We start from the raw sequence: 26,619 nt of genomic DNA on the forward strand, positions 1-26,619 counted from the left end.
ATCGCAGCACTCACACTGGTGACTGGCAGAAATAATACATGTACATTATTATTACTAAACAAGTTTGGCTTCATGTGGGGAAATCCGGAAGCTCAAGTGTGATATGACTTTCAGTTTCTGGGGTAATGAACAAAAAGTAGTTTATTGGGGGTGAAGCGGTCTAGAATTAAAAACAGACGCATGAAAAGTTGGACCACCTTTTCCACCAAACCTAACAAAAATGGTACAATAACAATGTCAAAATGGAACATGTTTCCTACATATTACCAGGTATTTGCATGTCATGCCTTATATTTCTTGAATTAAACGTTGTCAGCGCTGGAGTTAAATGAAACAGGTAATGTAGGTCAACCACTCAAAGGCACAGCGAACAGTGCTGAACATTTGCAAAACATTCCTTTATTATAAATAAATTATTTGTATAAAAACATGCTTTAACCTTTGCATTTACAGACTCACGACCCAGGACTACGACCCCGGTAGCCAATACAAGAGACGAACTCAACTCGTTATGCAGGTCAGACAAAAGTGGACAAGGGAGAGAAATCTGCACGACCACAAAAGTACTTACAGATAGGATAACAACAAACATGGTTGACTTGGACGTTTTCTCTCTTTTTTTTTTTAAATACTTAAATCTTTGTCTTCAAAGGAATTTTTTTAATCCTGCTTTTTTTTTTAAGTTTCGAATGTCTTCCGTGTCTCTCAAGCTGGAGGTCAGTTTTGTTCCATTTGTTTATCTGCAGAAACGAGTCCATCGCGCTTCAACCTGCTTTACCATCCTGAGTCACCGGTATGAAGCGAAAGTTGTTAGCAACTCTGATCGGGCAGCGTCGGAAGCATCCCCAACCCCCACCCCTGAAACCCTAGTCCTCATCGAACTTGACGGCTCAGTGATGGATCCGTGGTCCTTCTGGAGTTTTCTCCCTGCAGCGGACGTCAGTTGGCGGGATTGCTATAGCTGACGTACGTCGTCTTGGTCGAGGAGGCTGCTAAGGGGAAAACATGGCCGATGTAAAAACTCTTATTTTATTTTATTTTTTTTTTCCTGTCCGTCCTGCTTACAGCCTCAACGTTGCTCCAGATTTAAACCGTAGTTCTGGTAAAGAGCCACAGTTTTCCAGTTACTTTCTGTTTTACTGTGGTTATGTATAAAAGGACACTTTCCTGTCAAAAATTATCCTTCAACAGCATACTGTAAGTTTATCACAAGCTGCTCTATCATCCAACTGGCCAAAATCGCATGGGACCAAAAATTTGGGGGCATTTGCTAATGTTGATGTGTGACAAGGCACCTCAGTGGGAACATTTCATTTCCTTCAAATGAGAATAAATATTTGAAAAAAAAACAAAAGGTTCACTTCAAAATACATTCCGAAAAAAAAAAGGTTTTCAAAAGCAGGCAGTGGCAAAAGTGACTAAATAAATGAAGTGGTATTTACGAAGGACTTAAACCCTAAGCTGCTCCTTGGTGCCTGAAGTATTGCACCTGCTCACTATCCTTTTACTTTTATCTTTCTCGCATGAAGAAGTGGCTGGTTCTCATATATGTAGCTCTGTCTTGTTTTAGAAACAATTCGCAAAACTTAAGCAGAGATTTTAGCACTACACCCCTGACAGACCTGAGAGAATTTACGTTTTCAACGCACCAAGCTCCGATTGAAGATCAGTTTCTCCGAATTTTATAAAATAATGAATTCCAGTGTCTCTTTAACATGGACGACAGTACGAGTACGATTGTTCTCACCCAAAATCTCTCTCTGCTGACTTCAAAAGGTTTTTTTTTTTTTTAATCCGGCCCTTTGCATTTCCTTTGAAATGAGCATAACACCCTGCACTGCCGGTTTCCCCAAGTCATATGACCGGCTCATTAGCCAATCGCAACGGCGGTTCGTTTCCATGACCTCCAGCAAGGCGCCACCGGCAGGTCGTCGCTCCTGAATGCTGCCGGAGATCTGAGATCACACATCCTCGGAATCTGCCTTGGGGTGGCTCTCGGGGGCATATGCGAAGTGTCTCCATAGAAACGGGATCCCAGTGAGAGGCAGAAGGCTGGGCACGCGCCCCGGACTCTAAAGTCCAGAGTGGATGGAGGACTCGACCAGAATTTGCTGCAGGTTTAATCACACCTTCACTACGTGCAAAAAAATATTCAAAACTCCTCAAATCAGACGTAATACAGCATAAATGGCTCATAAAATAGTCACATCGGCAGAGTGGCCTTCATCTTCTCGGTTGAATTCTGGTTTGTTTACACTGACTTATGAATGAAATTGTTCATGTTTTGCTACTGAACCTAACGTCCGCCAAAGTGCCGGGCCTTTCGTTACGGTATTCCCACGCCTATCCCGTGGCAGCCTGGCCTCGCTCCCCGGCGGCGTCACTCACTGTTGGTGTCCATGCTCTCGCAGAGCTCGGTCTTCACCTCGCCGTTGGGTCGGTCGCCCCCCTTCTGCGCCAGCTTGCCCGACATGGCGGCAGCGGTGACGATGGCCTTGAAGCTGCGCTTGCGCTTGGGCACGTTCTGCTCCGGGTGGAAGATGATGACGTAGACCTTGGGCATGTAGAGCATGCCCAGGGAGACAGAGGCGCTCAGGCTCAGCGAGATGGTCAGCGTGGTCGTCTGGATGTACATCTGAGGCAGAAGAGGGTTAAAAACAAATAAAAAAAGCTCAGCATCATTCTTCAGTAGACAAAGCTCTATTTGCACAATTATGGGAACATATACATTGTCTCATTCTCCTTTTTGAGATACACATTTCAGAGAGAAGCTTGGGGTGGAGGGCCAGGACATTTTTCTGGCACTCTTGGAACAGTATTTTTTTTTTTTTTGGGGGGGGGGGGTGGTGGTTTAAGGCCTTGCTCCTAGGGCCCAGTGGGATATAACTTATATGCATGGGATTTGAACCTACAACCTTCCGATCACAGGACCAGGGACCTAACCCAGGGAACTGCTCACCATCCCCCATCTAGCTTTGGCATTTATAGAACATGTTGTGGTCTTAAACAGCCATTTTCATTTACACTAAATCTGCATAACATCCTTTACTCCCTCCAACCATACCCCTGCAGCCCATTCTCAACTCCCAGCAACGGGAGCAGCATAAACCAAGCCCCATCACCCGCCCGCCAAAAATAACCACACTCCCCCCCCCGAGACCCTTCAGACCTGTTACACGAGGGCCCCATTAATTTGTCCGCCAGAAACCGTCACGCCATGTGGGATGACAGCCAATGAAGGATGGCCTTTGCTTCATAAGCGGCGATGTGACAGCAAGGCGCCCGCGAGGGCAAGCGCTCATCTGTAAGCTTCATACCGGAGCCGGTGCGGACGGCGACAGCGGGCGCCATGGAAACGGACATTCCTCCACTGCAGCGTAAGGAGGGGCAGAAACTCCGAAGAAACTCCTGCACGGACGTTCTCACCTTCCCTTTAGCAGAAGTGAGCTTAATGAGAATAATTGTTTTTGGGTGCTATATCTTTCCAGAACTAACAGAAGGGTCTACCTTGTGATCCATTCATCCATACATTTTCTGTAACCGCTCGTCCTATTCAGTGTTCGTAGGGGGTCTGGAGCCCATCCCAGAGGCTACAGGCACAAGGCAGGGAACAACCCAGCACCCACAGGCAATCTGGCAACTACAATTAACCTCAGCATGTTTTTGGACTGTGGGGGGGAAAACGGAGTAAGAAAACCCTGTGCTGATGCGGGAAAAACATGCCACCTCTACACACATGGATGTGTGAGTCAGTGCTAACCACTGCACCGCTGTGCTGTCCCGCCCACCTTATCATCAGCCAATGATATGTTTTGAATCGATTAGTGACAGGGGAGGTGGCCCCTGTTCACTGGATGCTCTTCCAAAAGTATGGTAACCATAGAATATTTATACAAATGGCTACTTACATAAGTGACTCTATGGACAAGGGTCTCCCATGGAGTTGAAATTGAAGCTAATATTGTGATCCACATGCTCTAAGTCGCATGACATGGCAGCCACGCTGATCAGTCAGTCTTGGCTTCTTGAGTCCAGGTTAATATATTTCATACCTGTAGTAAATCTAATGGCATCCTGTGGACCTGGGTTAGCTAAAGACCATATGAAGAGTCACTCCTATCATAGAGACCCAATATTTACCTTATTCATACACTGGCAGCAGGGGGCGCTGCTAGGGATTTCGGGCCCCAGGAAAGCACATCTTAAAGGGTCCCTGTCACTCCGGGGCCCTTAGAATCGCCTAACTTTCCTCCCTTGAAGGCGCCCCTCACTAGCAGATAATAAAACCGGAGGAGGAGCAGAAAGACAGACAGGATGAGGGCTTAAACACTGACATGGCATTCATCAGCCACCATTTATAAATACAATTAAACAACTGCTCTCCCCTCAAAATGAACAGATCTTAAAAGTAAACACAGCTATAAAAATTTTTTCAATAACACTGGCATGTTTCCGGTTGGCTGTTTATCCAACCGAAATGAATTAACAGGTTGTGCTCAATAGCCCTGCAATGGAATTATGAATTTGGTCTTTCATTCAGCTCATTATGCTAATGGACGTTTTATTCAATTTATTACGGTAATAGACATTCATAAGCCATTTTGTGTATTTTTTTTCTCTTTGCGAGAACAGGGTGTGAAATGTGACGTCTTCTTTTACTCTTTTGCTGACCTGTCTGAAGCCAGATGGTGACACTGGGTTAACCAGCTGGGAAAATTGCCGTGATTTCCCCCCTCCCAGTTCACTAATGGTATTACCAAAGACATGGCTGGGTCCTGAAAAATTCTATCAAATAACCCCTACGCTTAACCTTTCATGAACCAAGACTTCCAATATCCATTTGATTTTCTGAATGTGCATTTCATTCCGCAAACTTCTAATTCAGTGATTTATTTTCCACATCACGCTCGTCGACCGCTGCATTTCTCGTGGGCTCCCCCTAGTGTCCGGGTACCTGGAAGGCTTCCCCTTTTGGGCGTCCCTGATTACCGCTAAGGAATTACCGCCGCACTGCAGACGTTTGCCTCCACTGCCATGATGCGACCCCCTGTGTTTGAGGATTAGTGTTATATCAAGGTGGTGTACAAACGCGATTCTCATCCACCCACAAGAGGGACCCACACTAATCACGCACGGACCAGCTTTAGCTTTTGATTTTTTCATTCAGACTTCAGCCGCTAACCAAAAGGGTGTAAAACTGCAGTATGTAAAGACTTGGGGGAAAAAAACATCAGCCTCCGTGGACGACGAGAGTAACGGGGTCTCGATAAAGCACTGCTTTTCTGGAGGGGACGTGCCGAAAGTTCAGAGTGGACACAGTCCCCGTGCTGGCAAACATGGGAAATGGCTGCTGCGATACCCTCGGGCCAGAACTCCACCCCCCCCCCCCCCTCGGGTACAAAGGCAGCTTTCCAGTTATTGCATCACTTCATCGGGAGAGGGGGGTAGTGGAACCATTTCTGGTGCGAGTAAAGAACGTATAAAAGCCCTTCGGAAAGCCGGCTTCAGCTAAGCCACGAGCACGTGGATTCCCATCCCCAAATTAGAGGCATGTTTAATTTAGTTTTTCACGGATTAGGCCGAACGCTGCTGCAAATAAGTGCACCACTAAAATCTGCTTCACGAGCGACCCCCTAAGTGCGACCTTGCATATGTTTTTGCCAAAACCGCAAATACAAACCCTAATCCCACTCCCCAAGGAAAATTTCACCACTATTAACTCACTTTTAACTGAGCCCAAATTATTGCAAAGATCAGTTCTCTACCCTCTCCGGAGGATGGATCATCCAACTTCCATTACTGGGCCACTTCCCACCAGGACAGGTATGCAGCGAATGCAGTATTCAAGTGATTTTTTTTTAAAACACTACAAAACAACACAAGTGACCTCTCAATACCCTACTTGGTCTCCAGGGCTACTGTTTTCCAAGCTACTCCAAGAGGGCTCTCGAAAAAACATCCTATTTCTGAGAGTTGAACAGGAAAATTCTCCTGGCGAATGGCCAGGTGGCTTAGCGGGCGGCGAAACACTCAATGAACAGGAAGTGCTTCATGTGGCCTGTAGGCCTGAACCTCTCAAGTCTACATTTAGCTAATAGGCCAACCATGCAATAAATAGCCTCTCATAATTAAATCATGTTCAGCTCTTTCAAATGACGCAGAATTGTTTGGAGATTTCATTCAGTTTTTGTGTGACATGCTAACGTTTACTTATAATCAGAATTCAAACTTCAAGCTAAGAAAAATAAAAACACGAATCGTACGAAGATCTCGCATTTAACAGACATGCGACACATGGGTGGTATCATTATGGTGCTGTAATATTACATCAATGAGCCAATAATAAGATTACAACTGGTATGTCTTTGTCTAGCTCAGTATAACCTGATTACCATGGAAGTGTGCTTTGCCTAATGAACATGAATACCCCTTATTAAATAACATCTGAAACACTGTAGGTGAAGTAAACAAGCATTCCTACAACCAAACAATAGCCTCTTAATTGCTGCCATTTAAAGCAAATGTAATTATTTTTGGTTATTTATAAAACAAAGCAGTACATAAGCCCAAATTAGCACTTCTTGCCTTCCAGTCATCAGATCTCCAGAATCATTAAGTGGCGATTATGTCAAGCTTTCCTGAAAATCATGTTGTGATTTAATCTATACACTCCGGTGGTACGTTCTAGGCTAACTTTTGCTACAGGTCCCTGGTAGCCTAACGCGTCCTGTGGTCTGCATTAGGCTAAGGCCTGCTGCTGTCTGCTCTAGGCTAATCATGGGCCTCTGTTGAAATGTGAGCATAGAACTTCCATCCCAGGTTCCATCCAGCTCCATGAATCACAGTTCTGTGTTTATGCGGCAAGAAAGCACCTTTATTCCAGCAGATCCTGTTCAGGACAGATGTGTGGAGAGGGACCAGGACGTCTGAAAAGCCACAGTGGCTGATGGTGTACACCTAAATCAGGGATCTCCAGACTAAAGGGTAGATAGAATCTCATCAGCCCCGATTCTGGAATGTTGATTGGCGTAACTGGCAAAGGGTTTGGGTGAGGCCCTTTAGATCAGTAGGCGTCTTCCAATACAGATGATTGGTTTCTGCTTAAAAACTGCTGACTCCAGTTTTGTCAGAGTGGCGTAACAGAAGGATGGGGCAGAGATGACGACTTAACTGGGAAACGTTATTCTGCTGTTTAGGGACTGGGTAGGGACAGGCTATCAAGGAAGGGAAATGTGAAAACGTGAACGAAACAAGCCATTTTGTAAAAAGAGATAAAAATTGGAGGTGCATTGGGGGAACAAAGTAATGATACTATGGGTGTCAGGGATCTTGTCAAGTTTACCCCCGTCAACCGACCCCAGTCATCACTCCACGCTAATCGCCACTGGAGCTGTGGCCTCCTCCAACTTCCCATTAAAACCGCGCAAAAGGCTAAGCTAGGTGTCAGTGTCAGCCAGTCAATGAAACACTAACAACAGCTTCACCTTAAGTGAAAGCTTTTAGTTTTGACATTTTTCAAACACGTACTGAAAATACCTCAGCGCATTAAAACGGCACGGTGTGAGGCGTCACTGTCCATTTGCTTGGAAGAGCAACACTGACAACACTCCACCACCCTCCTGCAGTCATTACACCAGGAAAAAAAAAACTATTAAACTCTGGAAGAACCTCTGCGATTCCACAGATAGCGTGCTGCTCAGTCTCAAAAGAACCTGGACCCTCAACCTCCAGTTCGGGTCTGATGGACATCGCCCAGGGTCACTCAGTATGGGTGTGATCGAGCCCCCTTCGTAAAGGGCAAATCACGAAGCACTGATCCACACAAAAGCCCAGATGCAACAAACAGCCAAGAGAACCTAATAATAATAGGTCTGCTGAGTGCCAGGACTAAGAGGCAGACCAAAATTGACAGGATGTCTGAGAGTCTGCGTGCCAAACCTGAATTGCCACCAACAATACGTCTAAGAAGGTTATAACTAGACTAGGTGGACCGAAAAGCAAGCATCTGGCATCTCTTGTCCAGCACCGTAACGAGAACTAACAACCTCCACTGAGTCCATATTAGGGCTCAGTCTTCTGTCACACAAGGACTTAGGGGCTCAATAAAAATCCATTTATTTTGTTCCACAACTGACAAAATACTAATAAAAAACCCCCCCAAACCACACCGTTGCACCCACAATGCCACGTTGTCTGCCTACTGGTCCCTGAGTCTGACAGTACAGCACAGAAAACACCAAGCCAGAACGACCCATATGCAGAAGAGCCAGGGATGATAACCAGGAAACAGAAACTGAAACTAAACAACACAAGGAAATCATAATGATGCTTAGAAACCAGGGGCCTGTACTATGAATCGGGGTTACTGGCTTATCGGGGTAAGTCCATTTAAACTGTGGTACCTTAAATCCGACAAGTTACCCTGATAAGCCAGTAACCCCACTTCATACTACAGGCCACTGGACACAGAAATTCGGTAGAAAGATGTCATGGGTGCACAGCTCCAGCTAAGCAAAATCATGGGTTTAGAACTCAAAAAGCGACAAGACTAGAATAAAACTGTGGGACAACAAATATTACCCCATAATCAGCAAAGTATTCTGATTTGAACATTTTTCAATATTTTGATGAAACATGTATAAGAACCAGAACATTTCTGAGATTGAAAGAGAGAGAAAAACAGAGAACCGACTATTAATCCTGCAAAATCCAAGGACCTGTTTATATTTCATTGTGTCTAACCTGTGTGATTCCTTCTCTGATGTATCTGATGGAAGGATTTATTTGCAAAGTCACCACTAGTTAGGCAATTCAGTAGAGCAAGCAGACCAAGTTGCTGGACACTCCCAAGATAAATTGCAGGGACTCGGATCGTTAGAAACTCTCTGGCGGTCATTTCCTCAGCCGGCTAAACAGTCTGTTTTCAATCTATCATGAACAACAGGATGATATTGAGCAGCAAGCTTTGTGTGACATTGGAAATTGGCAGTTTGATCGCGCGGCCAGCTGTGCGATGGGAATACTTTACATTCAGGAAACCTCCCTATAGTCAAGAGAAGACGATTCCAGACTGTGATTACTCCAAAATGCTATTCATCTTCTCAGAGTCTCCCCATCAGACCGCTTGCTACCAATGAAAGGCAGGTGTAGCCTGTACAGTAACCCCTTCACATTCGTGAGGGTTAGGGTGGAAGATCCCCAAAAATGCAAAAAATTTGCACGTAAAAATATTATGTACAGTAAAACCTTGGATTGCGAGTAACTTGGTCTGCAAGTGTTTTGCAAGACGAGCATAAGTTTTGAATAAATTTTAACTTGATAAATGAGCGAGGTCTTGCAATACGAGTATTACATATATGCTTTGTCTGCCGAGCATCACATGATCACACCTGAGCTGATGGTTCTTCTCTCTCTCTCGCTACGGGATTGTGGGCAATCGTCTTGCTGTGGGATTGTGGGTCAGCGTCTCCCATGCTCGGTCTCAGTCGGCGTGCCTCACTTGTATAGTCAAAATTTAATAGAAAAGCACCACCCGAATAAGGGTGTAGCAGTGCGACTGATGAATCTGTTTAACGACAATGCAATGTCCACTTTTCCGCAAAATCGAAAAGGAGGCAAAAGCAGCTGTTATTCGATAGGTTACTTGTTAAAGTCGCACAAAAAAGAAAAAGATTCCAGTGAGCCAACAAATAGCAGTGATTCCGTTATAGTAAAAGTCATCCTACAAAATAACCCTCTTCTTCTCCTCTCTATTGTCTCCCTCACATCTTCCACGATTCTTTTCAAAGGTAAAGTGCAGGTTAATTTGTTTTATGTATTTTTACTTTGTATTTTGTATTAATAATTTTTGTATGAATATTTTTGGGCTGTGGATCGAATCATCTGAGTATCCATTATTTCTAATGGTAAAATTCGCTTTGATATACGAGTGCTTTGCATTATATGCAAGTTATCGGAACGAATTATGCTGTATATTTATGTATATGATGTATATTTGTGCATTATATGATTTTATGTCATTTGAATCATTTTCAGGGGGCGGCATGGTGGTGCAGTGGTTAGCACTGTTGCCTCACACCTCTGGGACCCGGGTTCGAGTCTCCGCCTGGATAACATGTGTGCGGAGTTTGCATGTTCTCCCCATGTCGTCGTGGGGTTTCCTCCGGGTACTCCGGTTTCCCCCCACAGTCCAAAAACATGCTGAGGCTAATTGGAGTTGCTAAATTGACCGTAGGTGTGCATGTGTGAGTGAATGGTGCGTGAGTGTGCCCTGTGGTGGGTTGGCCCCCCATCCTGGGTTGTTCCCTGCCTCGTGCCCATTGCTTCTAGGATAGGCTCCGGACCCCCCGCGACCCAGTAGGATAAGCGGTTTGGAAAATGGATGGATGGATGGATGGAATCATTTTCAGTATTGTTCTTGGCTTGCATATTGTCTGTGAATTTCTGCGGCCTTTCAGCAAGCTCTAAAAATATTCTGTTTAATTGTTTCCAGCTAATTTGCAAATAACCAAAACCACGAATGTCAAATGCACAAACATGAAAGGGTTTCTGTGCTTTGGCAGTGAATGCAGCCAAAAAACCTGGGAACTGATGACATATTCCTGTTGCTTTATGGGGCAGCATGCTCACAGCTGGTAATACTCCTGTCACCTTCTAAGGCAGCGTGCTCATGGCTGGTCATTCTCACTTCACCTTATAAGGCAGCATGCTCATGGCTGGTCATACTCCCACCCCTCATCACCCTCTTTCGCCAAGTCTCACCAGATATCTGCTGACAAAGGCAAACCCCATAAACCCTCATTTTCATAATCCCATCCAGGCGGAATTGCTACATTTTTTCCCCTTCCCGCATTAGAATGCACTGTCACAGGTATCTCATGAAAGTTTAAAATCCAAGGATGCTTATGCTCTCAAGGATGCCAGATAGGCGAAGCGAGCGCATCTCAACATATCGACAACTTATATTCCCAGCTCCCGGCATAATGTGACCGTTCATCTAAATAACAGCGTAGCAGCACAGATTCAGTGGGCGTTTTTCCGAACATCTGGTGGGCGAAAGGAAGGATGATACCGGCAGCAAATGTAGATTATCGTTTAATGTTCTTCTTACGTCAACGCCTCGCGGTCATTAAATCTTCGGACTTATTTGAAGGACAAATCTGGGTGACTGATTTTCCAGGCTACATAACTGGTTTTAGTTTGGTATTTTTTAACGAGTGGGGAAATGTCTTGAGGGCAAAAAAGCAAGTGTGGGTATTACTAAACGGGGAGGGGAGGCTGTTTGAGCTGAGGTTGCTGTGATGCTAAGAATTTGAACCTATTGATGTATCTGAAGGGGGGGGGGGCTCTCAGGGGGGTATCAAGTTCCTTGGGTTGATAGCTTCATCCCATCCACCCCCAACCTGCCTGCCTGGCCGCGATGATAGAGCTCAGAGTTGCCTGATGGTTTCAGTCTCTCCTTGGCTGTGGGGGGTTTACCTGTCCGCCTGCCTGGGGATAGACCGATTGAGTTTTTTACATATCGATCCACGGGACAGGAAGCCCAGTCCTTTCAGGAACCTGACAGGTCTGCTGTTACGCTGAAACATCTGAAACATTTATCTGCTTCCTACAGACTAATTACATCCCCAGTGAAAAGGCGCGTTCAACTGGAATGCACACAGTTATCGTTCTTTCCTTGCTAGTCTCGGTGAAATGAGCTACGGTTGCCTAGGAGAAAGTTGAATACTTGTCTCTCGAAGATTGAGATCACTAAACATAAATAAGTGAGGTTTTGTTCGAGGATGGATATGTAAGGTGTCCGGCCAAAAAAAATCACCACAGCTACAAAGCGTTTGAGAAGAGCATCATGGAGGTGATGGATTTATTGTTGGGCTGTGGCAAGGCTAGGCTAACGAGGTCTTTAAATAGACTCAAACCCAACACTGAGTTTTTCCCTTATATTTTACACACAATTTAAAATGCTAAGCAATAGTAACAGTAGCAAAACTAAAGTGCTTTTATAACTAAATGTGGTCAATTTATGGTAACAAGTTCAATTGAATGTTCCTATTGGGCTAGTACCTCTGAACCGTCACTTGGGATCCATCGGGCACACTGGTAGACCTACATGCAGAAGAGGAGAATGGTTCTGATGGTAAACGTTCATTACTAATGCATCTAGCACCTTGGTAGAACCTGAGGTAGAAGGTCCCCTCTGCTAATTATGGAAGAAAACCGTCAATTTGCAGCTCGTGACCTTGCCTCTTGCTGGTGTTAAGCCACTAAAACACATCTCGGGTTTCTTGCCGGGCAGACCATGTGACATCTGCTTCCTCACAGAGCTGTGAACTCTCATCTCCTGATCCTCCCTCTGCACACCTTGCCCTATCCAATGACATGCTTCCTTTTTCTCACATCTATCCAAGAGCTAATGGGATTGGCTCAGTAAGAATCCATTTGATGAATGATGACCTCACCTATCGCCTCCTGACCATCAAATACCTAAAGTAGTATTTTACCAATTCAAGAAACAACAGTAGTAAACAGTGTTTTCATCTACTCTCAACAGTGATGCATTATGGGACATTTATTCCAAACAGCAGCCAATTGACCTCCTTCCTGCAATCTAGTTTGCACATTGTGTATCAAACACTCTATAAATATTTAATTGGTAAAATATGACAATGGTGCAGACTTACCCTCTCGGCTGACTGTGCAGTCCCAAAGAAGATGGGGATAAATGCTAACCAGATAATGCAGGTAGTGTACATGGTAAATCCAATGGGTTTGGCTTCGTTGAAGGTCTCTGGGACCCCCCTAGTCTTAATGGCGTAAACAGTGCACGTGACCATCAACAGAATACTGTATCCGAGGGAACAGATGAGGGAGAGGTCCGAGATGTCACACTTAAGGACGCCACGGGCATTCTCCGGGTCCTGGGTGCGCTGCTCGCCGTAGTCCACCACAGTGTGCGGCGGGTCAGCAGCGAACCACACGAAGACGCCCAGTAGCTGTACAGAGATCAGGCTGAAGGTGATGACCAGCTGGGAGGCGGGGCTGATGAACCGCGGTGCCGTCACTGACCGCTTGCCCTGCTCGAAGATGCGGTGGATGCGATTGGTCTTAGTGAGCAGGGCAGCGTAGCTGAAGCACATGCCCAAGCCCAGGAAGATGCGGCGCAGGGAGCAGATGGCTACGTCAGGGGCGGCGATCATGGGGAAGGTGATGGCATAGCATAGGAAGATGCCCGTCAGCAGCACATAGCTCATCTCACGGCCGGAGGCTCGCACAATGGGTGTGTCATTGTGGCGCACGAAGGTGACGATGACGAAGGTGGTGGCTACGATGCCCAGCATGGAGATGAAGACTGGCGCCATGGCCCAGGGTGAGTGCCACTCCAGCTTGACGATGGGGATGGGCTGGCAGCCTGTGCGGTTGCGGTCGGGCCGCTGCTCGTATGGACACAGCTCGCAGCTGAACTCGCCCGCCTGGACGTGGTAGCCCTCACAGCGCTCGCAATGCCAGCAGCACGGCACACCCTTCACCATCTTCTTCCGCTCGCCAAGCTGGCACGGCAGGCTGCACACAGAGGCCGGCGCGGCCCTGCTGCCCCCCGCCCACTGCATGGCATCCACCTGCGAGGGAGGAACAGCCATTAGCGCTAACAAAGGAGGAGGGGCCGTTAGCGTTAAAGGAGGAACAGCTGTTAGCATTAACAAATGAGCAATAGCCGTTAGCACTAACAAAGGATGAGCAGCGGTGAGCGCTAAAAGGAGAAGCAGGAATAGCCATTAGCACTAACAAAGGATGAGCAGTGGTGAGCGCTAATAGGAGAAGCAGAAATAGCCGTTAGCACTAACAAAGGATGAGCAGCGGTAAGCGCTGAAAGGAGAAGCAGGAATAGCCATTAGCGCTAACAAAGGATGAGCAACGGTGAGCGCTAATAGGAGAAGCAGGAATAGCCATTAGCGCTAACAAAGGATGAGCAGCCTTTAACGCTAACAAACCCACACGGTCGCTCACAAATACCACTGAATGCCCACAATGGAATTAGAGCCCTTCTCAGGATATTGGATGTCATTCAGCTACCTGGCCCACGTTGCCCGTCGGCACAGTGCACAGTGTAAATCACAGGGTTCCTAAAAAAAAATGACTTTCTGTAACCTCACTACAGTCGGAACGGTCAAAAAAAAAAAATACGATTACCATCAATCGACAAGAGAATATTTACCTCAAAGATAATTTGCCGTCCTATGCATATAAATCTTCATACTATAACTGTGACATATCACAACACTAATTCAATATCCAACTTATATGGCTATGTCAATACCTAATATTTTTTCCAGACTTACTGTGTTTAAATAACCGATTCATCTACAAAAAGGGTATTATTTGAAAAACCCGCAAAGGACAAGGCTGCAGTTTGATTAGAAATTCAGGATCTGTGTCGCTGCCCAATCAAGGAAGCAGTATTGGTCTTATGGACACCCATCCACGTGGCAACCTGGTTGAGTTATACAGCTGCTGGCTAAGAAAAAAAAAAATCTGTGTATTTGGCTTGGGGAACATGGGGTGACATTTGTTTTAAGACTGGTTATAAATTTGCTGTGAAAATTGCCAACGTTTCGCCTCAGTGCTGGTAATCCGACTGGAGGGCGTTGCAGGGAACAGAGCCTGCCGTTCCGGGTATTTTTACTCGACTTTAATTGGTGTTAAACTGGTGAAAACGCTCCGGCACAAATTACCAGTGGCGTAAGTAGGACGCAGAGAAAAACACATGACACGTTGGAAAGGTTTCACTCCACGGTGTCAAAATCCCATAAGCTGTGCCGGTGCGTGCTTCAAGACACGGAAGAGAGGGAAAAAATAGACTCGCTCTGAAACGTGACTGTGGTGGTTTTAATATACACAGTCATTAAGACATAGATGTAACATTTAATGGGATGGAAGCAGTGCCGGTCAACCCATTATTCGGCCGTCTAGGGTGCCATTTTCTGAAGGCATGCAAACTTAACAAGACAGTCTGACTTTGTCTCAGACAGGGGGCACCAGTACTGAAACTTTCCTAGGGTACTATATGGGTCTCGATCGGTAATGCATGGAAGAAACCCAGGTTTTGCCCATGTAGGAATAACATAAAGGGATATCTTGTAGCTCAGCAAGCAGATCGTTGCAATTCCAAAGCAAAGGTTGTGGGTTTGACTCCCAAGGAGTTTAAATACAAATGTAACTTCAAACCGTGTCAGTAACTCGGGAGGTACGCAACTGTTGCTGATTTATCTTCCATGTTATTTAAGTTTTTGGCCAATACCTGCACATCTCAGAAGCCCAGAATTAGTTTGGTGCATCCAACATGTACTTCACAAACTGCGGCCCAATTACGGTTTTGTGGAGCATGGCAGCAAAGATGTGCTTTTGGGCAGAAGCTCCCCCCCCCCGCCTCCATCAGGAACACCGGGGCGCCGCCCGCGTCCGCCTCAAACACGGTGAGCACCACCAGACTGCCTGGCCAAAATGAGGTGCTCCTGTCCCTCAGGGGCCCTTTATGTGTCCCTGACAGGCTGCCGCTCCACTAAAAAGCCGAGAAATAACCGCAGGCGGCAGTTCTGCTCAGCTGGCCTCCCTTTATTCGGACCCATTCATCCGTCCACCTGCCCCTCGTAACCCCCCACCCCCGATCTTTTCCAGGTGTTGAAACCGTTTCCATGGCAACCTCTAGGCATTATGACTGGCAGCCTTGAGCTGCGGAGGTAGGATGGGGGGGGGGGGGGGACGTGTGTAGGGTCCACATCAGTATCCCAAAACGAGGACTACAAGCTGTTTTTTTATTCTTTGATTATTTCCGTTCCATAAAACTGACAGTCACACGTGAATAATTCAAGCCCGCAGAAACTGGTGTATAACCACCAACTTTTTTTCGTTTTAATTATTGAGGGAACAGTTCGGAAGTAGGTGGTGTTCTAATTAAACTTGTCAAACTGAACCTTGAGCTGATTCCTGGCTGGTACCCCACATTACTTTGCATTTTAAAAATAATGGGGGGGGTTTCTGGCAGGTTCAGCCAATTTTTTTTTTAATTAAGTGTTATTGATGTTTGCTGCTTTGATTTTAAAAGGAGGTAGCAAAGGATCATGGGAAAAGCCACACTATTTAGCTTATAAAAATCAAGAACACTGACATCACAGGGAATGTCCACGCATCCTTTCATCTCCCAGTTGCTTATCTTGCTTAGGATTCAGAGGAGCCTGAAGACCACGCCAGACAGCACAGGACACAAGGCTGGGACACACCCTGGATGGGATGCTGGTCCATCACAGAATATATATGCATGCACTCACAATCACACACTATGGGAAACTCAGAGGAACCTGGATCACCTACAGAAAAACATGCAAACACACAGAACGGAGGCAGGATTCAAGGCCCCCGAAGGTGTCGGGAAAGAGAACTAGCGACAGATCCAGCAAACATGCGTGCGGCCGCGCACAGCGAGTCCAACCATCATTAAAATCAGGAGCAGTGTTTTAACCTTATATCAGTTGCTCATAAACAATTTTTTAATTTCATTTAATAGCTGCCTAGTAACTGTTCCTAATTTTAAGGGTAATTCCTTCAGGAGAACTTAAACCAAAAACTCAATGTTACATTTCAGCGATAATAACGGATTTCTGTGACGACACAGAGATAACTCCAGGAAGCTCATGCACATCCACCCATTTTCTGTACCCACTTTCAGGGTGGCGGTGACCCGGAGCCTATGAAGGGAGGGCAGGGGACACCCCAGGACGGACCACCAACCCACCCAAAAGCGTGCACCTTTCACACCTATGAGCAACTTAGAATCTCCAGTTAACTTTGCCATGTTTTTGGACTGAGGGGGGAAACCAGAGAGCCTGGAGGAAATGCCATGATGACGAGGAGAAAATGGAAACATGGCAAAGACTCGAACCCTGGTCCCAGAGGTGTGCCACCTTGCCAACCCTGCATTATAACATTCAGTACATCAGGCGAAATAAGGATTTCCACGTACATTCAGGTGCAAGTTGTCCGTCCAGTGGCCGATGACTTTGTACTCCGCCGTCGACTTGTTGGTGATCTGGTACTGGAAGATGTCGTAACGGCCAGGGGCGTCGCCGTTCTCGTTAAAGACCACCGGGGTCCCTGCGCTGCCTGTAAGGGCGAGTGAGAATAGGTGGCATAGTGAGAGGCTGTAAGACACAGGGAGCCCGAGGGGGCCCGCAAAAGTCAGAGCAGGCCCCCCATCTGGAGACAGGCCTGTAATTCTCTCTATATAGTCTTTCTAACTGCTCACAAGACTTAGTGGTTAGCATAGCTGCTCAGAGCAGGGAGGCTAACACGCTGTTAGGAAATAAACAGAACCTTTGTCCCAGAACGGTCTCAGTTCGTCCTGAGTGGCAAATTTTAAGATCACCCCTCTCTCCAGGACCTGCTAGCATGAATAGCAATCAGCACCGTTACGGCAGGCATGAATAATGCAGTGGACCTTTTCTGAAGGGGGGGCTGTTGGGGAGTGGGGGGTCACAGTGATACTCTCTAGTGTCATTTCCACAGCAGCGATCTCCACAAAACACAATTATCCCACAGCCGCCTCCCTGCCACCCCCACGGCGATTATGCCAACGTTATGGTGTATCTCCACACTTCAGAATCGCTCAGATCGAATATTTCAGGAGCTGCGTGGATGGTGGAGGGGAAGGGGGGAGGGATGGGAGAGGCGAGCACCTCAAAAGGCATGGCATAATTGCAAATACACATCTGGAGAAAGCCTCGCATTATTAAAATTCCTGGCGGAGCGCATTCTGAAACGGCGGCAGTCGAGCCCAGGGTGTGGATGGTAGGATGGGGACAGATGCCTGACAGAGGAACCACGGTTCTGAGGAGTGCCCTCCGGGAACAGAGGAACCACGGTTCTCAGGAGTGCCCTCCGGGAGAGAGGAACCACGGTTCTCAGGAGTGCCATCCGGGGACAGAGGAACCACGGTTCTCAGGAGTGCCCTCCGGGGACAGAGGAACCACGGTTCTCAGGAGTGCCCTCCAGGGACAGAGGAACCACGGTTCTCAAGAGTGCCCTCCGGGGACAGAGGAACCACGGTTCTCAAGAGTGCCCTCCGGGGACAGAGGAACCACGGTTGTCAGGAGTGCCGCCCAGGATTGCTGAAGGAATGAGATAGTGGAGAACCTCCATTTCCTGCCGCTGGTAATAAGTTTACCTGGATTCGCACGGGACGATGCATAAAGCCGTCATACCTCCCCACCTTTGAACCCCAAGTGCAGCTGCAAGCAGGGGTGCAAAGCTGCAAATTAAAGGAGGGGGGCACACCTCCACCCCCTCCCACCTCACACAGGGGTGTTAATTAGAGCCAGAAAGGAACTCCCACAATCATCGCTTCGCCCCCGCCTGCAGGGCAGCAGCGTCCCTCCGAGTCCCTGTGCGTCGTGTACAGCCAGGTTAATAGCAAATGTCCATTCCAGCACATTTGTCTGTGTTTGTTATTTGGGACCAGACTGGATGAGATGTGCTCTAAAATGAATAAAACAGCATTGTCTCACATATGGGAGTACTTGTACATTTTTCTCGGGTTATTTTTAAATGCTGTCCTATGAATATATCAACGCCACACTGTAAATGATTCGAAAAAAAATAATTGGCAATCTTTATGCACTTGGAAGTACATTCAGAACATTATCATGTTTGCAATAATTACTTGAGTTTGGGAAATGTGAATTGACTGACTGAAAGAGAACGTGCTTTTATCCTGACAACGCATGTGGTAATAACCGGATAATCAGTGTGGTGTGAAGAGCAATCCTACAAAGCTTTGTCCCATCCTGACAGCCTGTACAGACACAGAAATGGGACCTGAAATTCCTGTGGGGAGGGGCGGGATCGCAGAGCTTCACGGGGACCGCACACACACCTGCAATGTACGTGCCAGGAAAGCTGCGGCTTGCATTGACACCTGCAGATGTGAACCTCATTCACACTCCCAGTGTCATCCAGGGGAGAAATAAATGATTAATAAAGAACAAGGCAGTGTGCAGAACAAAAGTGTGAAGAAGGAGAGGTATGAGGATGCTTGTAAGATGCAAGATTTAGTTCCAGTACGGTGCACCGACAAGATTTAAGGGCGAGAGGGAGAGGCAATGCCACAGAATCACAGAGGACAATTTGACCCCGGAATGAACTCTGTTTACTTCTCCTTAATTCCAAGGGGAAGTTTGTTCTTTAAAAACATTTCACAGAAAAAGAAAAACCTAGAGCAACTCCGGTGTCCAGATGCTGAAGCAGAGCTCCAGCTGGTTCTCCAGTCAGCGTTCCCAGTTTTCATGGTTATGCGCGGCAGTGAGAGCGCCCCCTGCCTGTCATTCCTGCCTTTCCTTTATCGGGGAATCGTTACCTGTGTCCCTGAGGTGGTAATGCGCGCACAGCATGACCAGCTTCCTGAACGAGGGCTGACGCATTCTCAGCTACAGCCTTTCCACCTCGCTGCCAATAACAACAGGTTCCTCCTGGCTGATTAGCTTAACGGCTCGAATTATTAATGTTACCACAGACAAAGGAGGCGTGTATAATCTTTACTGGGGAGCTTAATGCCCTATTAATCTGCCTGCGCTAGCTTCATGGAGCAGACATGAGCAGCATTAAGTCAGGCTAACTGTGGCCTGAGATTTCCAGTTTATTCAATTAAGTTTGGGAGTATTGATCGTTGCTCCATTTGAGACTGTCGCAGTGCGTGGGGCGGGGGGGGTTTGGGGGGTCCGACACCGACTGTATTGATAATATTCTTCATTCATTAGGTGCCCCTCATCTACGTTTATTTATGACTGGATCATATTAAATTTGAAAATCTTTGAGTTTTGCATACCAGTTACATTTAATGTACATTTAACATTATAAATTAACCGAACGGGCATGACCAGCGTGATATTAACAGACCTTCAAAGAACAACCATATGGTCACTGAAGTGTTGCTTCGGTGTGGAAGTTTTGGCCGATACCCATAACTGATTTATTTTTCTCTGATATTGAACAATAACTGATACGGATAACTGGCTAGCCCCTGAGCTGCGCAAATCTTACTTATTACTTATTAAGATACCATAAATGTGTGTGGAAACCACATCGTACAGCGCAGGCAGTTAGATATCAGCATTGCAGTGCCAACTGGGGAGATTTCAGCATGGCTCTAAGTGCCGAATGACCCGGCAAATTCCCTCGTTCTCCACTATGTAAAATGGTTGATCGTCCATTGGAATTGTCTCCATTATTGTAGTAGTTATGTCATTAGCTTTGGTGCTGCTAACCTTGAATACCGAATGAAGTCTAAATGCCAACCAGCCATATTGACTCATATTGGCTGATACCAATATGTTAAACGATGTATCATCACGTCTACTAAAGACGTATCATCACAGCTGTCAAATAGCCATATGACCACAGAGGCCCATTACATGTCACCCTGCCAGCTTTGCAGGTGCTGGAAGCCTCCTGGCATGAGCTTTATATATATATATATATATATATATATATATATATATATATATATATATATATATATATATATATATATCCCACAATCTGGATTGACAGGCGTATGCTGATGAGGTGGAGCAGAGGTACATCACGCAATGCCCCATAACAGACAGACCACAAGACACTTCAAAGCCCTGCGTTCTGAAGAAAGGCCATGTAATAAGCAATGCCAGAACTTAAAATTACACATTTAATCACTAAAGACATTAAAGCCACAAAAAAGTTTTTTTTTTTTCCCCCTGGAAGCTTCAGATAAATTAAACATTTTCTATGCTGTACATATTTCATAGATAATAGCTGTAATATTGTAACACACTATGAGCAGTGAGATACACACTTATTCTTAGACAGAGCTCGGTAATACTTCACGATGGCGCTGTCTGCGACTTTGCGAGAGATGCTCTGGACAGCAGGCCATCCGCACCAGCTGCCTCCCCTCTCCCGGCACCAGCCCTGGACCCCCACCCATTTATCCAGCGGACTGACCCCAATATTACCTACTGAGTCACCAGTGATCTTCAACTCGACTTTCTCTGTGATTCTGAGCCTATTTAAAATCCCCCCTTTCCTCTGGTTTTCACCTTATCTTTTGTTTGATTCGCCGACACCCCACTGTCATTCACGACTCTCTCACTCCCTTCATTTTACACGCACTTGGCAAGCGGCAAAAACTCCAGCAGTCATCTCCAGCAACACCAGGGCCTCAGATCTGTCATCCAACCTCAGCCCTGCCTGCCTGTCCCTCCACTTACCCACCAGCTCCACCCGAATGTGACTCAATAAAAACTGCCTCACCAGGACATCCATCGCCCCCCGCGCACATTTACGTGCATGCCCTGCCACACCGGTGGAGCACGCAGGTACTTGCAACTGTTCACAAGCTGCCCGTTGTCAATTCAAGCAGTCGCTCTGTCTGTGTCGTAGGAACCTTGCTGCGCTGGAGGTGGAAGCGTGAGCCAGATTCCTGGAGCAACAGACAGCCTCTGTTGTGCAGCACATGGCCCCCCCACGGAGGCAGTGACGAGGCAATGGTCGGCCACGGCAAAGCAGATCCCCTCGCCAGATGAACTTAGGAGTGCACGCAGACTCCTCACGGTGGCTGACAGCATGGAGACACATACCAGGAGCTTCAAGTCGTGGCAGAATTTGGAGACTGGAACCCTGAGGAATGGATCATCGCGTTCATGCATTCCAGTAAAGATAATCCACAAATCTCTGCATCTTGAACTTGGAATCCCTCTGCTGGATGGGTCAATCCGCTGCTAAAGTGGTGCAGGATTTCCATTGGTGTAAGTGCATCACGTTGCTGCCTCACACGACCCAGAAGCCCATACCGTTACGGATGACACAGAGCTGAATAAGGCTCGGGCAGGTGGTGGAGCCAGTGCTGATGGGATACTACACACAAGTACTGTCCTATGCATTATAGTTGATGATTAGGCAGATGGCTCCCACAATCGTGTAAGCATGGGTGCCACTTGCTCCACAGCTGCAGAAAAAGAGCAGTACAGCTGCAGAGGGAGGCCAACTCCACATCTCTTGAGCTTCCATGGAGCGGCAGGGCTGAGAGGGAACTTTGGCTATGGGGTTCAAGTTAACAGACTGGCTCTGTGACGAGCTGATGCCCAAGACCTGGGAGTCAGAACACCAAAACCTAGCTGGCTGGATGTACCCTAAAACGGACAGGGAGAGAGCTTGCCCTCAATTCATTCAGGAAATCATCACTCTGGTACAGCCTGGCATCCTACCACTAAGGTATTCTCCGAAAAGGCTGGCTGCCCCTCAGCAGTGTACCAGATTCCACTGGCCAGACACGGAAGCAGAGGTTCAGAACTCCCAGAAGTTCCCCCAGGAATCACTAGCAACCCCCTAGCTAGTCCCCGCGACGTCCCATCACCAAGGAGCCCAAGAGTTGTATAGGGACATTGCCAGCCAGGGGACATATGCATTTTGGTACCAGTGGAGTACATCCACTGGTGTCTGAAGATCATGTCCTTGAGTAAAGCCACCTACAGCGCCACCAGCCATGCAGCAAGGACCTTTTCAACCTGCACAGATTGTCTCACATAAAATATCTGTGGACCTCTGTTTACTACACAGGCTGTACTACACAGGTTACTAAATACTGTCAAGGAAGCATAGGAAGCCCAACTCCCTCACCACTAAACACAGACAGGACAAAAAAAACTGGATTACAGGAGTAATTCCCATGGTAACCAGAAGAAGCATTTGGAGGAAACCCAGCAAGCCCCTCAGCCACTGTACAAGTGGCTGGCCATACCTAGTGAGTTCCAGCTAGTGTCCTCATCCCAACCACAACCTCCAAATTTGTGGCCACTTCTCATAGTCCATGTGCCATGAAGGACAAGGTGCAGCTGGTGAATTAATAGTCCAGCTTGCTGGGATGACGACAAATTAATGGGTCAAACATGTCAACTGGCTTAAGAGGTGGATAGAGCCAGTTCCAATATTATCTATCTGGGGTACATTCGTACCTTGTCCAAAGTCATTGTACAGCAATGGCTGTTTTGGTTCCAGAGGAACAGTGTCATGCCACTGAGGAAGAAGTCCAGTGGAAGCAGTAAATGGTAATAATTCAAAAGACCTATAGCCCTTGGTCCAGCCCCATTGTTTGGTCCCCAAACAAGATGGCACCCTTTACTTTTGAAACAATTTCTATAAGTTGAATGAAGTGCCTCCGTTTTCCTCTTTATAGGGCCAGCAAGCTAATATAAAGTCTTAGGGCAAGTCCGTTACACCTCCACCTTCACCAAGGGCTCTTAGCAGGTGCCACTAATTCCAGCAGCCCAGCAGAAAACTGTGTTCAATACTCTCAGTGGACATTAGCACACAGTCCTCCCGTTTGGGCTGCGTGGGGCCCACCAGTTGTAAAGTAACTGCCATTCTAAATGATGCTGCTGTGTGGAAAGTTGGGTAGAACACAGTTGCAGAGAATGCTCACCATCAACCCAAAAGAACACCATTTAAGACTAAAAAAAGAGTACTACCCGTAGTGCTGAATTGAAAACGCCCCCCTGAAATCACAGGAGAAAATCACTGGCATCAAGAACACCCTCCGACTAACAACAAAAACCCTGTTATGTGCCTCCCTGTGGCTGACTGGGGAGTATTGGTATCTATGTTCAACCCATCCAATCAACCTTGGATGCACCCTTGTCAGGCTAAGAAGGGTCAGCTGGAGAAGGTGGTCTGGACTTCGGGAAACAGAAGCTACATTTCAGGTCATGACGGTGCCTCCGGGACCCACGCACGCTCAATGCTTCGACCGATGGACCTCAAACAGTGGCCACCTGTCAAAACTTCAAGAAGTACAATTTGGGCAGCTGGTCGACACGCGGCCACAGAGCCACACCCATAACTCCGGATAGCTAGAAGCTACTGATCACACCTGCTGCTGCTTTCAGCACTTTTATCATTTTACAACAACTTCTAGTGCAAAGGCGTCAAACTCAATATCAATGGCCTGCTTTCATTGTGAATTAGTGCCTATTTCAAATTCTCCTTTTTCATTAGGTTCCCACCTTGGCTTTTCTTCCCATCACAGATGGCCCACTGCCAATCACCACTCTCACTTCCACACAAAATGAGTCGGTTTTCTCCACAACCTCAGGATCCCAGAACCTTGCCACCTAACCACCATCCTGATCAGTTTTTCCACGAGTTACCACACTACTTCTGGTGAATCTCAGGTTTAATGGAATAAAAACTCCCTCTCTGGGACTTGCGCTCCTGTACCAACCATTGACTATGCATTTGTGCTCCCATACTACCACAGAAGATTAGCTATGCATGAAGTAGCTCAAGTGAACTTGGCTTCATTGGCCACTTGCCTGAAACGGGACGGTTTTAAGAAACATTTACTGCAGGCGTGTCCATCATCTAGCAAGTGACATAAACCTCAGTGAGAAGCACCAAAAAGGTGTTTGAACGGTGGCCAGGAGTAGACAGAGAGGCACAAGTGGGATATTTTCCTCCGGGTCAGAGAAACAACAGCCTGAGACTTTGTACACCTACATTATTAAATTCATTTAGCCGTTACCTGCAGTTGTTACTTGTCAGCCGTCTGGATGTTCTGCTTTGTAATTGAGTTGTTTTGGCTGAAGTACAAATAAGTCAGCCAGTGTTCCCTTGGTGTTGCACAAAGCTTTGAACTCCTCATGTCTGATGAGGGAAACTAGCCAGCTACAAGGACCTAGGAACGTCAACCTACGATCGTCCGCTGGATATCGACTCTGATTAGAAGGCTAAGCGAGACAAAGAGAAAATGAGAAGTGTAATGGTATAAACTGAGGAAAGATCATGTGCAAAAAATTTTCCAGCACTCAACACCTTTTAACAGAGAAAGACGGCGTGTCTAAGGAGAGCTAAGGGGCCTGACCACAGGCTGACTTAGTCTAACTGACTAAGAGTTCACTTGTCTGACCGAAACTTAACGGGCATTTCACTACATATATTCCACTACTAGACATCACTATACAACCACGGCAGAAGAGCATTAGTGTTTTTCCTCCAGTGGTTCTCAAAAACATCCATTAGGATACCCAACAGGATCTGCTGCTTTCATGAAGCGGCACATGTAGATCACAGGACAATAAAGTTAACAAAGCAATGAGTTTCATCCAAGGAACAACAAACAGTATGGCTCAGAAGCAGGAACGATATTTTCTGGGCAACATTAGCGGTCCCATCAGACAGGGAAACTAAAGAAGATGGTTGTAGTGAGATGATACAAGCTGGTCTCGGTCTGCTGCTCTTCATGACCTAGGGAATTCTCTTCTTTATTTCCCTGTCTGCCCCAAATCCCCGACAGTGAGGCTGGAAAATAATCAATCGTCCTCTAAAGTCAGCGGTGGGTAAATGTCAGGGACACATGAGAGCCTTCCATCGTTGCTGTTACACTCTTGTGGACAGCGGTACGGCAGGGGAGCCTCTGGCTTCCTGCAGCCCCACCACAGAGTCCCAGCCACAGCCAAATTGTATCCAAACGGTAGTAATTCTACAATCGATGGCCTCCATACCCTACAGCACCCTGCCCAGAGTGTATCCATCCTGTTGTTCTGTAAGACACACCAAAGCACACGAACTCCCAAGGCAGACTCACGTGAGAAAATAAGAAGCAGAAATACCTTAGCTATCTAACTGAACTACCTACCCATGCACGCGTTCAGCTTCTGATGGCTCTTTTGATAATTACAGCAGTCTTGCAATAGTCAGAACCTCAGTGACGCACTGCAAATTACTTAAAGGCACCAAAATTAATACCAGTGTAAATGATGGTCTTCCATTAGTAACCCAAGACAGAACAAAACATATGTATTAAACGAAAATTTCGGCTGGGAATTCTACTTGATGCTCAGAAATCAGTGCAGAAATAAAAGCATGTTTATGACTCTAAAGTGGGGGGAGGGGGCGTGGGCGGGCTGCAGTGGATTATTAAGTAACGACTGGCACACTCACTCATATATTGCTTCTAAACTATCTAGTATTAAATATAAGAGCTTAGAAAATCTTTCCCATTACACCCGGTGAGCTGGTGTATGGTTTGAATGCACATCCCACTAAGGGAAGTTTCACTACGGCACTCTGCCTCCTGCCAGTGACAAAGGAAAGGGGGCGTGTTGATTTATTCCAGCAACCAGTAATTTATGCAAATGAATCATGGAGGCTAAACAGATCGTCCCGGGAAGAGCACGCTGCCCACGCCGTCCGCACGTTGGCCGGAAAAACGTCCCGTGAAGAGGTAGTGTGAGCAGTGATGGATTCGTACATAAAACACTCAACTGAGCCGACGCCATGCTTAGTGTAAGAGGACTCTGGGAAAAATAACAGCTAATGGCAAAATTGCCCAAACCACGTCTTTTCTGAATCACATTTAATGCGTTTCTGAACCCCAAAATTACTGCAATTTGTTCCCAGGACGTGATCCATCACCGCCATGGCAGAAATGGACCGGCCGTGATAAAGCATCGTTCTGCTTAAATCACCAGACGGAATGCGCTGGTAATTCTCGCTGGTCAAATGGATGTTTTCGCCAGGCCAGGACAATAAAACTACAGCATA

General features: G+C 46.6%; 1 protein-coding gene across 1 annotated transcript in view; it reads right to left on the reverse strand.

Annotated features, from left to right (window-relative positions):
* Window positions 1-379: 379 nt before the first annotated feature.
* Window positions 380-26,619, reverse strand: part of LOC125739431 (metabotropic glutamate receptor 8-like) — a 114,632-nt gene continuing 88,392 nt past the window's right edge. The window contains 4 exon segments of the mRNA XM_049009548.1: window positions 380-992; window positions 2,389-2,635; window positions 12,681-13,616; window positions 17,015-17,154. Of these exon segments, the coding sequence (XP_048865505.1) occupies window positions 940-992; window positions 2,389-2,635; window positions 12,681-13,616; window positions 17,015-17,154 (1,376 nt within the window). The 3' untranslated portion in view covers window positions 380-939.

This window comes from Brienomyrus brachyistius, chromosome 3 (genome assembly GCF_023856365.1).
Source record: "Brienomyrus brachyistius isolate T26 chromosome 3, BBRACH_0.4, whole genome shotgun sequence".
Taxonomy (NCBI): Eukaryota; Metazoa; Chordata; class Actinopteri; order Osteoglossiformes; family Mormyridae; genus Brienomyrus; species Brienomyrus brachyistius.